At 45.7% G+C, this 13,323-nt stretch overlaps 1 protein-coding gene across 1 annotated transcript; it reads right to left on the bottom strand.

Annotated features, from left to right (window-relative positions):
• Positions 1 to 331: 331 nt before the first annotated feature.
• On the bottom strand, positions 332 to 12,017 carry haus1 (HAUS augmin like complex subunit 1). Its single transcript, NM_001112969.1, is given in 9 exon segments — positions 332 to 728; positions 998 to 1,045; positions 2,194 to 2,265; positions 3,463 to 3,528; positions 4,430 to 4,553; positions 5,404 to 5,538; positions 6,794 to 6,929; positions 7,987 to 8,161; positions 11,942 to 12,017. Coding segments are annotated over 9 exon segments (861 nt in total). The 5' UTR covers positions 11,963 to 12,017; the 3' UTR covers positions 332 to 644.
• Between the last annotated feature and the right edge of the window lie 1,306 nt (positions 12,018 to 13,323).

Below are 13,323 nucleotides of genomic sequence, written 5' to 3'. Positions count from 1 at the left end.
ATATGGGCCAATAAGCTGCCTGTAGGGGCTGAGTTGGTAGCTTTTATAAGCCTGTGTATGTCATCTCTACATTATGAAACCATTTGCACATATTGCACACAGATCTGTACATAGGAGTCACTGCCAATGCATCTGCAGCGTAAAAACCAAAGCAAGTGCAACAATAATATACTGGGATAAGCCAATCCTTGCATGACCATAAAGCCCTCGCTGGCCGGAGCAATGCCATTACATCATTTAGACAAAATCCTCTGTCCCATACCCCCCCAAAAAAAAAATTGTCTTAAAAACCAGCAGCAATTCAGTTCCTAGAAAGCACGATGAACCCAAATGAAATGCAGTGTTTATTTACAGCAATTAAATATAACAATAGGTATCTGCATCACAGCAAATCTTTAGAAAATATATAACAAATTATTATCAGAACATTTCCAATGTGGTGGGGGAGGCCATATTTACAGTATGTAATGCCTGGAACTCCTTGTGTCCGCTCCATGTGACATTAGCTGGCCAATGAATGGCTGTAGTACCTACTGAGTAGGTAGGTACATGAACATTCTTAGGGTTGGAATGCTTTCCCATACGCTGGAGAATATTTTAGCGCAAGTGCTCTAAATACAATATGGCTGCACAGACGGCAGGGTTCATTTTAACCTCCTCTTGCTTGGCTCCGGGACCACAAACTCCATCATGTTCACTTTGGTCGTCAGTTCTGCCTCGGTAGCTTTCTACGGAAAGACAAAAACCAAGCAATTACAGATTTAAACAGACACCCACAGGTAAGATTCAGTACTCCATACTATATAGCAACTGGACCTAGCGCCACCTTACACGTACGCAGATTTCTATCACATTTGGGTCGGCACCAATCACATTCATTTACAGCTGAATGTGATTGCAGCCGAGTCTAATGTGTGTTTTAAAGGGGAAGTTTACCTTTAAATACATTTTTTTTGTATATCACAGATGGACCTATTGTAGGCAAGAACACACTTACAAGTTCTCTCTTTGCCTCTTCAATCTTCACTTTCACAAGAGAAGGATTCTGGGGAAATAAAAAGAAAGAAGTCACAATACGGAGAAGACCTGCAGAATATCTTCATCCAGAGATTGGCCCTGACCAGTCAGTTGTATGAAAGGAATCACCTCTACATGCATATCTTATGGAAAATCCCATCAGCTGAGGACTGGGGAGAACTTGGTCACCCTTAGAGACAAATACCCCTATAGCTGCACATTCACAGGCAGATGAACTCGGCCAGCTGGGCTTGATGCAACCTGTCCCACCAGTTTGGGTCCAAACTGACCAATTTCTGATTACAACTTGGCCAAAATTGCAATTCCAGATCTAGAAGTGGAGAAGTTGTTTTGGCTAGGGGTGTGTCTACCGTGAACCTGGCCAATCATCTTTTTCTTTCATTAACAAAGCACATCAAGCACCCCAGTTATCAGTTATACACAGAAATCCATATGCACCCCCAGAAATCCATGATCAGTGCAATCACATTTCTGCATTCAGAGCTAATTCTGACACCTGCGGATGTTTATACATGGAGGGCTGCACTGAGTCCTCTGTCAAAAGATACAGGATTTGTGGTCTTTTTTTTTCCTGTGCCAGAGACACACAGCTCTCTCCCCTCTCCTGCTCCCCCTCCCTCCAGAATGCTAGGAACTCCCTCCCCCCCTTCCTTAGGAATGTGGATCTGAGCCAATCAGCAGGAAGCTTCCTCGTCATCTTACTAACTGAGCATGTACACCGGTCTTGGTGCAGGAGCAAGGCATTATGGGAACTTTCTTTACAGAGCTCAGCAGTTTTTTTTTCCTATGAGGCTTCTGATTATCTGAATGGGAGAAATATGGGGAGACTTAAGGGCACTATTGAGAGAACTGAAGGTATGCCTGCAGCTTGAGATTAACTCTTTATTAGCCTTTCCTTCTCCTTTAAAGGGGAACTCCACCCAATACTTGTTTTCTGCATAAAGAAATTCTAAGCAACGTCTGCAAGAAGTCTGTTTTTCTCCCTGTTTCTGCATTGGGTTTTCCCACACTCCAAATACCTACACGAAGGCAAAGCAGCTATTATATTGCAAAGTAGCTGGTGATCACATTTTCTTCCGCTGTGCAAAATACAGGTTCTAGATGCAGTTCCCATTTATAGAGAGAGACAAAGTGTAACAATAAGGGAGCACTTACAGGCGCCAAGTCAAGGTAAGAATTCAGCTTCTCCTTAGCAGCCATGGATTGTGCGTTTAGTTCTGTCTGTGTCTGAAATGAGAGGCAAGAGGTGGCACTTTTATTAGCAATATACAATTCTCCCTCCCTGCAGCGATAGAACCTGCTCCATACAGTGCAATGGAGGACAAACTGACCTATTCCTACACCACAACCAGGTCCGGACTGGGCTTCAGAATAGGCCCTGGCATTTCCAGTACACAGAGGCCCAAACAGCCCCCCCCCCCCCCCAGGCCCAATAAATAGTGACCGTCTGTGGCACCTTATAGCCCCCCTGGCATTCCCAGTACCCAGAGGCACAAACAGCCCCCCCCCAGCCCAATAAATAGTGACTGTCTGTGGCACCTTACAGCCCCCCTGGCATTCCCAGTACCCAGAGGCACAAACAGCCCCCCAGCTCAATAAATAGTGACCGTCTGTGGCACCTTACAGCCCCCCTGGCATTCCCAGTACCCAGAGGCCCAAACAGCCCCCCCAGCCCAATAAATAGTGACTGTCTGTGGCACCTTACAGCCCCCCTGGCATTCCCAGTACCCAGAGGCCCAAACAGCCCCACCCCCCCAGCCCAATAAATAGTGACTGTCTGTGGCACCTTACAGCCCCCCTGGCATTCCCAGTACCCAGAGGCCCAAACAGCCCCACCCCCCCAGCTCAATAAATAGTGACTGTCTGTGGCACCTTACAGCCCCCTGGCATTCCCAGTACCCAGAGGCCCAAACAGCCCCACCCCCCCAGCCCAATAAATAGTGACTGTCTGTGGCACCTTACAGCCCCCCTGGCATTCCCAGTACCCAGAGGCCCAAACAGCCCCACCCCCCCAGCCCAATAAATAGTGACTGTCTGTGGCACCTTACAGCCCCCCTGGCATTCCCAGTACCCAGAGGCACAAACAGCCCCCCAGCCCAATAAATAGTGACTGTCTGTGGCACCTTACAGCCCCCCTGGCATTCCCAGTACCCAGAGGCACAAACAGCCCCCCCCCCAGCCCAATAAATAGTGACTGTCTGTGGCACCTTACAGCCCCCTGGCATTCCCAGTACCCAGAGGCACAAACAGCCCCCCCAGCCCAATAAATAGTGACTGTCTGTGGCACCTTACAGCCCCCCTGGCATTTGCCAAAATCCATAGATTTTCCGTCTGGGCCTTACCACAAATGTAATTTATATACTGTAGCTTCAGATCCCTCAATCAGCTCTTTGAAAATTTGAAAAGAAAAACAATTGCACAAACCTCAGACAGAGAGACAAGAGAACGATGGGTGAGAGACTCTTCCATCCCAGCAGAGCTCAGCTGATCCTGCAAAAGGCAACAGTGTCAGTAACAGAACAGCAAAATGTCCAATCATTAGGGAAGTGCTACCAGCCAATCACGGAACAAAGATGAGCCCAAAAATAATGATCAAATTCAGTTTGAAAATCTGATGAGCCAATAATCACACAAGTGTGTTTAGTAATTGGCCAACCAATGTGCAGGCATGACTTCCAAGCTTATTGTTGGCCCAAATGCAAAGGTTACAGAGACATATTAGGTAAATGAAAAAAAACCCTTAATCCTGTAGGCAATTATGAATAATATACGGTGCTGGTTTCACTTTGGGCTAAAAATTAACCCTATCTGCAAAAATGGCCCCTTTATTGGAGCTCCCCATAGATCCTCCCAGGTCCCTGTCTGGGTTTCAAATGAGAGGTGGGCGTGTCCTAGCAGCCCCTGCCAGAAGCACAGTAGGAGGGGGAGAGCCAATCATGGCCCTGCACTCACACAAGCACAGACAGGCTTCAGTTCCCTATCAGGTCAGCCTAGCTGCTGATTGGTTCCTATCCTACAGTGCAGTGTACTGAGAGCCGCCGGCCCCCCTGCACATCCAGAGAAATCATCCGGCAGGAAGTGGAACAGATGGGCGGGACCAGTAGGGTTGTGGGGAAATTTCTCAATAAATCAGCCCAAAACACTACTTTTTTAAGTAAAATCCTTCTATATCTAGGAGTATAATGCACTGGTACATTCTTAATTTTCACATGATAGATCTCCTTTAAGAATTGTGCAGTCTCCGCCCCCCCTTTCCAATTTAGGCCACCAATTGGCCAGTAAATTAGGCACATAATTTGGCAGCCCACTCCCAAGACTGGACCTGTTCATATGAGAGTGGGAGAACTACCCCGATGGCTTTCCCTGGCCCCCAGTATGGCTTGGTACTGACCTTTGCAGCATGGATTTTGTATTTGTATTCTTCTGATTTGTCTTTCAGTTTCTTCATGTTCTGGGCTCTGACCTCCACCTTGGCTTTCTCAAAATTGCACTGTTCCTCAGCTTTCTTCAGATCCCTTTAATAGGGTGAAAATGTGCACACTTTACTGCTGTGCTGCAAGTTGGAGTGATATCCCTCACCCCCAGCAGCCGATCAGCAGAACAATGGGAAGGGAGCAAGATAGCAGCTCCCAGTAGGTATCAGAATAGCACTCAATAGTAAGAAATCCAAGTCCGGCTTGGGACTCCTCCAGTTACATGGGAGTAGGAGAAACAATAGGTTAGCTGAAAGCAGTTCTAATGTGTAGCGCCGGCTCCTTCTGAAAGCTCAGACTCAGGCACACTTTACTGCTACGCTGCAAGTTGGAGTGATATCCACCCCCCTCACCCCCAGCAGCCAATCAGCAGAACAATGGGAAGGGAGCAAGATAGCAGCTCTCAGTAGGTATCAGAATAGCACTCAATAGTAAGAAATCCAAGTCTGGCTTGGGACTCCTCCAGTTACATGGGAGTAGGAGAAACAATAGGTTAGCTGAAAGCAGTTCTAATGTGTAGCGCTGGCTGAAAGCTCAGACTCAGGCACAAGGCACTGAGATGGCGCCTACACACCAATATTACAGCTACAAATACATTTGTTGGTTCAAGAATAAAATGTTAAATGGCAGAGGGAATTATTTGCTATGTAAAAAGAGTAATTTAGAAATAAAAGGTACATCATAAAAATCATGACAGTGTCCCTTTAAGGAAGCTCCAAAGCTTCTCTATGAGTGCTCTGTGTCACAAATCCAAGCTTTAGTTCTAACCATGAATACAGGGTGGCCCTATAAACCCATAAAGAAATGCTCTCACACAATAAGTGAAATGTGTGTGTCACACTGTGAGAATATATACGCTGCCAGATGCACTTTCCTTTTGGGCCCCACTTACTGTTGCAGCGACTTCTCCAGCACCAAAGCCTCTGTGAGCTTCTTCCTGAGACCCGTCAGTTCAGCTTCCAGCTCCTGATTGCTTAGCTCAATAGCGACCAGTTCCGAACTCAGATCGTTGACAGCAGGAATGTAACTGAGGGCACAGTAATGAAGGATAGAGGTTAATGTACCCTAAGAAGGTGCTTTTAAGAATGCAGTTAGGCAAGGAGAAGGCAAGAGCAAAGCCCCGCATTAAAGCAACTCCTTGCACCCAAATCCAACAGCCTTTAGATCCTGGTTAGTGCTGGGAGTTCTACTTGGACAAAGAAAGGCAGCTGATTGGATAACACTGATATAAATATTGCTGTTACCATCTTACCCTATCTGCAGGGCCCAGGGCAGTCGCACATATGCCGGCTCACCGGGTCCCTTCTATCTGTGTCCATAAGCTGCCTAACCACTTGAAGAATAACGCTGTACAGCCCCCAGAATAACATTCCTTTCTCCCTGCATCCAGGTTTATTTTGTTTCTCGAAGTGAAGTGCAGCTCTTTTACTGACTTCCTTGTCTATCATGGAGCTCCACCCCCTTTTGCTTTCTGAGCCCTCCTTTTCTATCCCGGCTACCAAGACCTCAAAGAGTTGCCTACTGCGCATGCCTGATTCATTTTCATTGGAGCAGCAGCAGTGACCATGCACAGAAAGCAAAAGGGGGTGGGTGCTTCACGCTACACAAGGAAGTCAGTAAAATAGCTGCAGTATAAATCTACATGCAGGGGGAAAGGAGTGTTATTCTGGGGGCTGTTTAAAGTAATTTAGGGATTTAAAAATAAAAGTCTTATTTATTCTTTAAGATTATAAATGAATATATAGGCACATACAGAGGTAATTTGGGCTGAGCTTGCCACACAAACCCATTATTTATAGCTACTGCAGGCTGGGACTTACAGTGCTATTTGGTCAAGTAAAGCCAGTGGTCCCTAAACTGTGAGCCCTCTGGGAAAACATGGGTCAGAGCACTAGCTTCAAGTTCAGCCTAAATGCCATTTAGCAATTCTCCCCAAATTGACCCTACATGTATTCCTAGGTACTCTTAAAATCCAGTTTATATTACAGACCTAGTGTAAAACCGTACTGGGCCCATAGGTGAAACACCATTGTAATTGTCACAGTAATATAACATGTAGAGTTTTTTTTATAGTTATCACTTATACCAACCAATCAGAAGGCAGAACTGGTCACCTGTTTAAAAGCAAATATCTTATTGGTTACTATGGGTTAATGCAACAGGGCAAACTTAGGTTAGGTGTGTTTGCCAAATCCCATGTAGGTATACTGTTTTTTTTAATACATTATAATAATAAAAAGGTGCAATCCTGGCATAACTCCTCATAACTAAAAGGAAATTACCTGGATAAGGAAGAATTCTTTAGCTCCAGTGCCAAGCAGCTGTCCACTATCTGATTCAAGTAGTTGTTGCCCATACGAGACAGGTTGGTGTAAGAGGGGCCGAGGCCCTCAGTAAGGAGATCCTGAAGGTATTTTGCTATGTAAAAAAATGAACCAAGCAGAATATTAACAAATACATTTATATATAGCTGAACTGTGATTTACAGGGGTGCTGTTCCCCAACTAATGCTGAGCATGAGGCTATTTTTAGACAGAGGCTCCCAAGTTTTGTCTGTGTATATCCTTCCCACTAGGAACACTGTTGCTGGGAGTTGCTGCACTGATGTTGGGGATCAGGTCTGGCTCACAGTTGGGGTTCCAATTTATACCAAAGAGTTCAGCTGGGCTGAAGTCAGAGCTCTGTACCCTCAGGTTCTTCCCATCCAGTTTAATCAATGGCTTTGTACGAGGGGGCATTATTGTGCTGAAACAAGATAGGTCCCCCTCCAAATGGTTCCATAAGGTAGGAAGTAAGGAATTGTCAGAAATGTCAATGTACCCTGTAACCTTAAGGCATGCTTTCACTGGAACCAGAAGCCCAAACAGGTCCGGCCTGGGATACATAATAGGCCACGGCATTTCAAATACACAAAAACAGCCCCCACCAGCCCAATAAAAAGTGACTGTCTATGGCATCTTGCAGCAGCCCCTCTGGCATTTGCCATTATCGACAGACAGTCAGTGCCTTGGCCCAAACCCAAACCATGGAATCTGCCATCACCCAGCATTACTGCTGCCATTATGCATTGAAGCAGTAAGTGTTCTTCTGGCATCTTTCAAACCCAGACTGTCAAATGATGAAATACCATTTATCCCTCCAGAGCCCAGTGGCAGTGCCTTTATCTCACTCCTGACCTTTGACCACCTATAAAACATTCATTCCCTATAAATAGATTTTCTGTTGTTGTTGCTTCTGGGGTCAGTTTGGGACCCGGCAGTGAGTACATGGCATGTTACATGGGGTGCATGGATACTTTTGGCTGTATAGTGTACACGTTACCACTATAATGAATGCTCTTACTACAAGGCTGATGTTGCCATTTTTAAATTATAGAATCTCTTCCTTTCTTAAAGTTGGCAGCTGAAGTCTGAGTGTCAGTGCTACCATGTACAGAATGATGTATATAGGATGGAAAGGGATACGACTTACAGACCTTCAGCTTTAACCTCGGCTGATTTAAGCTTCAAATCTTCTGTGACCAGGGTTAAATCCTTATCCCGTGCCTCGTTCCACTCTGCCAGCTGATACAGGATCTCCACCGTCCTGGTGTTCACCTCGTAGGGCGGAAGGGGTTTGTCCCCAAACATTTTCTTGAGCCACGTGATGATCTGCACAAGTAGGAGACAGAATTCTGTGCTGTGACCCAATCTTCCTCTTCCCATAATATTACATACCAATCATGATTTGTAATTACAAAAACAATAGGATCTTATTCACAGTTCTGGGGTGTTTTTTTTCTTTATAAGTTTTGTATTTAGAGTTTTAACAACAATAACAGTTTAGAGGAAAGAAAGAAGAGGGAAGGAAGAAAGACGAAGGTAGTGAGCCTGGTCGAGTTTATCCAGATTGTGCATTTAACCAGGTGTCCCACACCGCATTGAACTTGGCTGGATAGCCTCTGGAAATGTAGACCGATTTTTGTGTAGGTAGCACATCACTGACTAGTTTTTTCCAGAGGGTAAGCGAGGGGGCAGTTGTTGATTTCCAATTTAACATAGAATAGCAATTGCAAGTAACACAACCGTTGATATGCCGATAACCCCAAGTCCTCTAGCACCCCCAATAAACATATCTTTGGAGAGTGAATAATGGGAAAAGCCAACGTTTCATTAATGGATTTCAGTATCGCTGACCATAATTGTTAAACGGCTGGGCATTCCCAAAATACATGGAGAAACGAGCCTACTGCTGTGTTGCATATGGGACATAGGTCTGATGTTTGAGGATATAATATTTGCTAGTCTGTGGGGTGTTAAATAAATTTAATTTGGATAAACCTGTCTCTGACTGTATGTATGTATAACTTTATTTATAAAGCGCCACAAGGGTACGCAGCGCTGTACAGTCTTACAGAATACAAAATTACACACAGGGAGAGCAAGTGATATAATAAATAAATACAATAAATAAATATATATATATATATATATATATATATATATATATATATATATATATATATAGCAAGAACAAATGGCGCACACCCTATTGAAATTCAAATGCCCAGGGTGCTAGCTAAAAAATATAAAGCAAGAGAATGAGCTGCACTCACCAGGACTTGGCAAAAATATAATAAGTTTATTTAAGAAAAGAAATCCAACGTTTCGAGCACTAACTGTGCTCTTCCTCAGGAAAAGAAATCCAACGTTTCGAGCACTAACTGTGCTCTTCCTCAGGAAGAGCACAGTTAGTGCTTGAAACGTTGGATTTCTTTTCTTAAATAATTATATTTTTGCCAAGTCCTGGTGAGTGCAGCTCATTCTCTTGCTATATATATATATATATATATATATATATATATATATATATATATATATTTTATATATATATATATATATATATATATATATATATATATATATATATATATATATATATATATATATATATATATATATATATATATATATATATTGGAAAAAAAGACCAGCAACACCGGATCTATTGCAAACAATTAATTATGAATTAAAAACATGCATGAACAGCTAGGCTTTTTTTTAATACATAATTGTTTGCAATAGATCCGGTGTTGCTGGTCTTTTTTTCAATATTTAAACTTTTTTACCGTGCACCCGGGACAAGGATTGAAGCGGTGTGCCACCCTTGGCTCGATATATATATGTATATATATATAAGTGCCATGTGGTATGAGACAAAGTGAGGAGGTCCCTGCCCCATAGAGCTTACAATCTAACTGACATTGTTGTTTCGGGAATCTGGTCAAGAGCATCGTCCCATATTTCATCATCCAGGTCTGGAATATCGCTCTGCCATTTAGCCTTGGCTAGGGGGCTTGGGGTGGATTGCCATAGTAGGCTATAAAACCACGACACAGCTTTACTCAAGTCCGGTCTATGCAGGTATTTTTCAAGTGAAGTATCCATCACCTGTATAGGTCTAATAGGGGCCTGGGCGTACGAGGCATGCCTGAGATGTAGGTAGCGGAAATACATGGCAGGGGGGGCTCAAATTCCTCCTTGAGGGTCCCAAATTGTTTCAATTCCCCCATCCTTCACAATACCTTGCAATGTTTTGATGCCTTTACCTGCCCACTGACTAATCTCGGGCATAGAGTCAAAGTGGGCCGGTGTGGGATTGCCCCATAAAGGAGTTTGAAGAGACCAAGGGGATTTCTGGGTTTGTTGGAGAGGCCCTGGCGTAGCCAAGGCAAATTCTGACTCACGAACCCATGTACATAAAACCTATATATAATATATATATTTCTAGACTGCAGGACTGATTTTAGGGTAGATGAGAAAGCTGGTTCCCCTTCATATCAGCATACCCCCCAACTGTCCCGCTTTTCGCGGGACAGTCCCGGTTTTTACAGCGCGTCCCGCTGTCCCGGATTGTTCAATGAATGTCCCGCATTACGGAAATGCAGAACATTCATTAAACTATCCAGGCCAGCGGGACGTGCTGGCTGCAGAGGAGCGCTCCTGCTCCTTATTTGGCTCCTCGTACAGCGGCGACAGGTCCTTTTATAAGGTTGCGCCCGTGCGTACGTGTGACGTCACACATACACACAGGCGCAACCTTATAAAAGGTCCTGTCGCCGCCGTACGAGGAGCCGAATAAGGAGCAGGAGCCGCAAGAAGTCTATGGGGGCCGCTATGTATGGGGGCATTTTCTATTGGAGGTACTCACTATGGGGGCAATTGGGGGGCTCTCTGTATGGGGGGGCATTGTATGGGGGGCACTGTGTAAGGAGGGCTACTGTGTATGGGGGGGCACTGTGTATGGGGGGGCACTGTGTATGGGGGGCTCTGTGTAAGGAGGGCTACTGTGTATGGGGGGCTCTGTGTATGGAGGGCTACTGTGTGTGGGGGGGCACTGTGTATGGGGGGGCACTGTGTATGGGGGGGCTCTGTGTATGGGGGGACACTGTGTAAGGAGGGCTACTGTGTATGGGGGGACACTGTGTAAGGAGGGCTACTGTGTATGGGGGGCACTGTCTATGGGGGTGTTGTCTATTGCAGCGTTTTTCAACCGCTGTTCCGCGGCACACTAGTGTGCCGCGAGATGTTGCCTGGTGTGCCGTAGGTGAAGACAAGACTCCCCCGGTCCCCTCTGGGACACCTTCCACTTCCTGGCTCCATGATGCCCGGAAATCGTCACTGCCTGTGACGTCATCCGGCATCGGATCCAGGAGGGCGGAGCAACCAGAGAGGAGAGGCAGCACTATCCTGCCCTGGCACAACCCGACCGGGGGGAGCAACTGCCCAGGCCCTGCCCTGACAGACCAGATCCACCAGGGGCCAGGCCCATGCACAGCCGCCCTACTCCCCACCGGAGGACAATCCCGGGACACCCCTGGATGCCGCAGCCTGACATGTAAGAAAACAATTAATAATAATATATATATATATAATATAAAATTTTTATGTGTATAAAAAAAAAATAAAAAAATCAGTGGGGGGGTGGGTTTGTGGAGAAAATGTCCCGGAAAATACTTTCTTTGTGTTTATTTGATTCCTATTCAAGAGAATTACTTTATATATAGTCAATATAGGCACAGAGTTAAATTTTTTAACATTTTTTAATGGTGGTGTGCCTCGTGACTTTTTTCATGAAACAAGTGTGCCTTTGCCCAAAAAAGGTTGAAAAACACTGGTCTATTGGGCCATCGCGGGCACTATTTTAAAAATGGGGTGTGGCAATCGGGGCGTGGCCACAAAGTGGGCGTGGTCAAAAAATTTGATATCAGGGGCCCAGTGAGAGATGTAGTTGTGTAGAGACAGTGTATTATATTGTATAACAATTGGTTATGTCATTTACTTCCGCCGTTTACAGGGTCTCATCTTTTCTAACTTCTGCCCTGAGTTGGACTAGTAACTAACTGCTAACCATGCCCTTCCCGCTCCCCGGTAGTTGCACGACCCTCTTACCTTTGTGCTTTTCTCGTCCATTGAGCAAAACCCACCGTTACGCAGCTGGCGCCACAACTTCAACCGTACATGTGATTAAGGCCCACAGCCAATCACAAGTCAGAAACGTTGACGGCGCTCACTGGTCACATGATCGAAGGGAGCTGTCCGCGTCTCGCTGCCATGTTACGTGGGGAAAATAAATAAATGCTGCAATTCCCCGCAGAACTGGTAGGAGTTATGGTTTAGCAAGGTCTGTGCGGGGTGCTGCAGTTGGTATGGAGGCCAGTCGGGCTCGTAATGCTCGGAGACCGTGTGTTATTACTATTGGCCTTGAGCTGACAGACAATGACAGAGAGCGGAGTAAGGGCAGAACCATGTGCTTCCGGGACACGCCCCCTCCCAGTGCCCTTACATGGGAAGCTCATTCCCGCCAGTAACAGGCGCTGTCCTGTCTGACAGTAATAGGGTCATGGTCAATTACATGAGAACAGTAACACCAAAGTATTGCGTAGGATGCTGGGAGTTGCAGTATAAATGTAACGCTACTAGTTTGAACTGCAACTCCCGCATCCACAGCAGATACAACTGAAACTTTATGCTGCCTATATTTACACAAGGGCATCTGGGCAAGAATTTAGCTAGTTTGGCCTTGTCTAATGCAGGCCCCATGGGGTGTGTTCTATAAATCAGGCCTTCCCAATGCAGGTCTGCTGCCTCCCAAACCTAATATGATATTTGTGTCTGTTCCCAAATGCTGTACCTGTACGGCCTGTGATATTCCTGTTACTGGGGGGAACAGTGATGCATGTGCGACCCCCCCAATACTGAAGATTCCACCATCAGCAGAAGAAGGGTTTCATAGTGTAAGGGCAGTCCAGTGATGGCATTTCCTACAATTAGAGGGGGAATAAGAGATCCATTAGTGGTGCTCCAATTGGATTAGAAAAGTGCAAAAAGCCCTAACCCGCCTCTCCAGGTTCTCTCCAGTGGTGCCAATGTGAGCGAAGGGGCAGGTACTGGGAAGGATAGAGCTGTGTGAATAGGGGAGTACTGAGGGGTATGGGAATATATAGATTTGACGCAAGGGCAGGGGTACATATGTGGATGCAGGGGCAGGTACCAGGAGGGACAGGGCTGTATAGATAGGGGAGTATTGAGGGGGCAATACAGAACACAAGGGGAGGGATACATATATGTGTGTGTGTAGGGGCAGGTACCAGGAGGGACAGGGCTGTATAGGTAGGGGCAGTACAGCACATAAGGGCAGGGGTACATATGTGGGTGTAGGGCCAGGTACCAGGAGGGACAGGGCTGTATAGGTAGGGGCAGTACAGCACATAAGGGCAGGGGTACATATGTGGGTGTAGGGCCAGGTACCAGGAGGGACAGGGCTGTATAGG

The sequence above is a fragment of the Xenopus tropicalis genome, chromosome 1 (genome assembly GCF_000004195.4).
Source record: "Xenopus tropicalis strain Nigerian chromosome 1, UCB_Xtro_10.0, whole genome shotgun sequence".
In the NCBI taxonomy this organism is placed as follows: domain Eukaryota; kingdom Metazoa; phylum Chordata; class Amphibia; order Anura; family Pipidae; genus Xenopus; species Xenopus tropicalis.
Note: the sequence above shows the minus strand (reverse complement) of the source record. Positions and strands in the feature narration are given on the sequence as shown.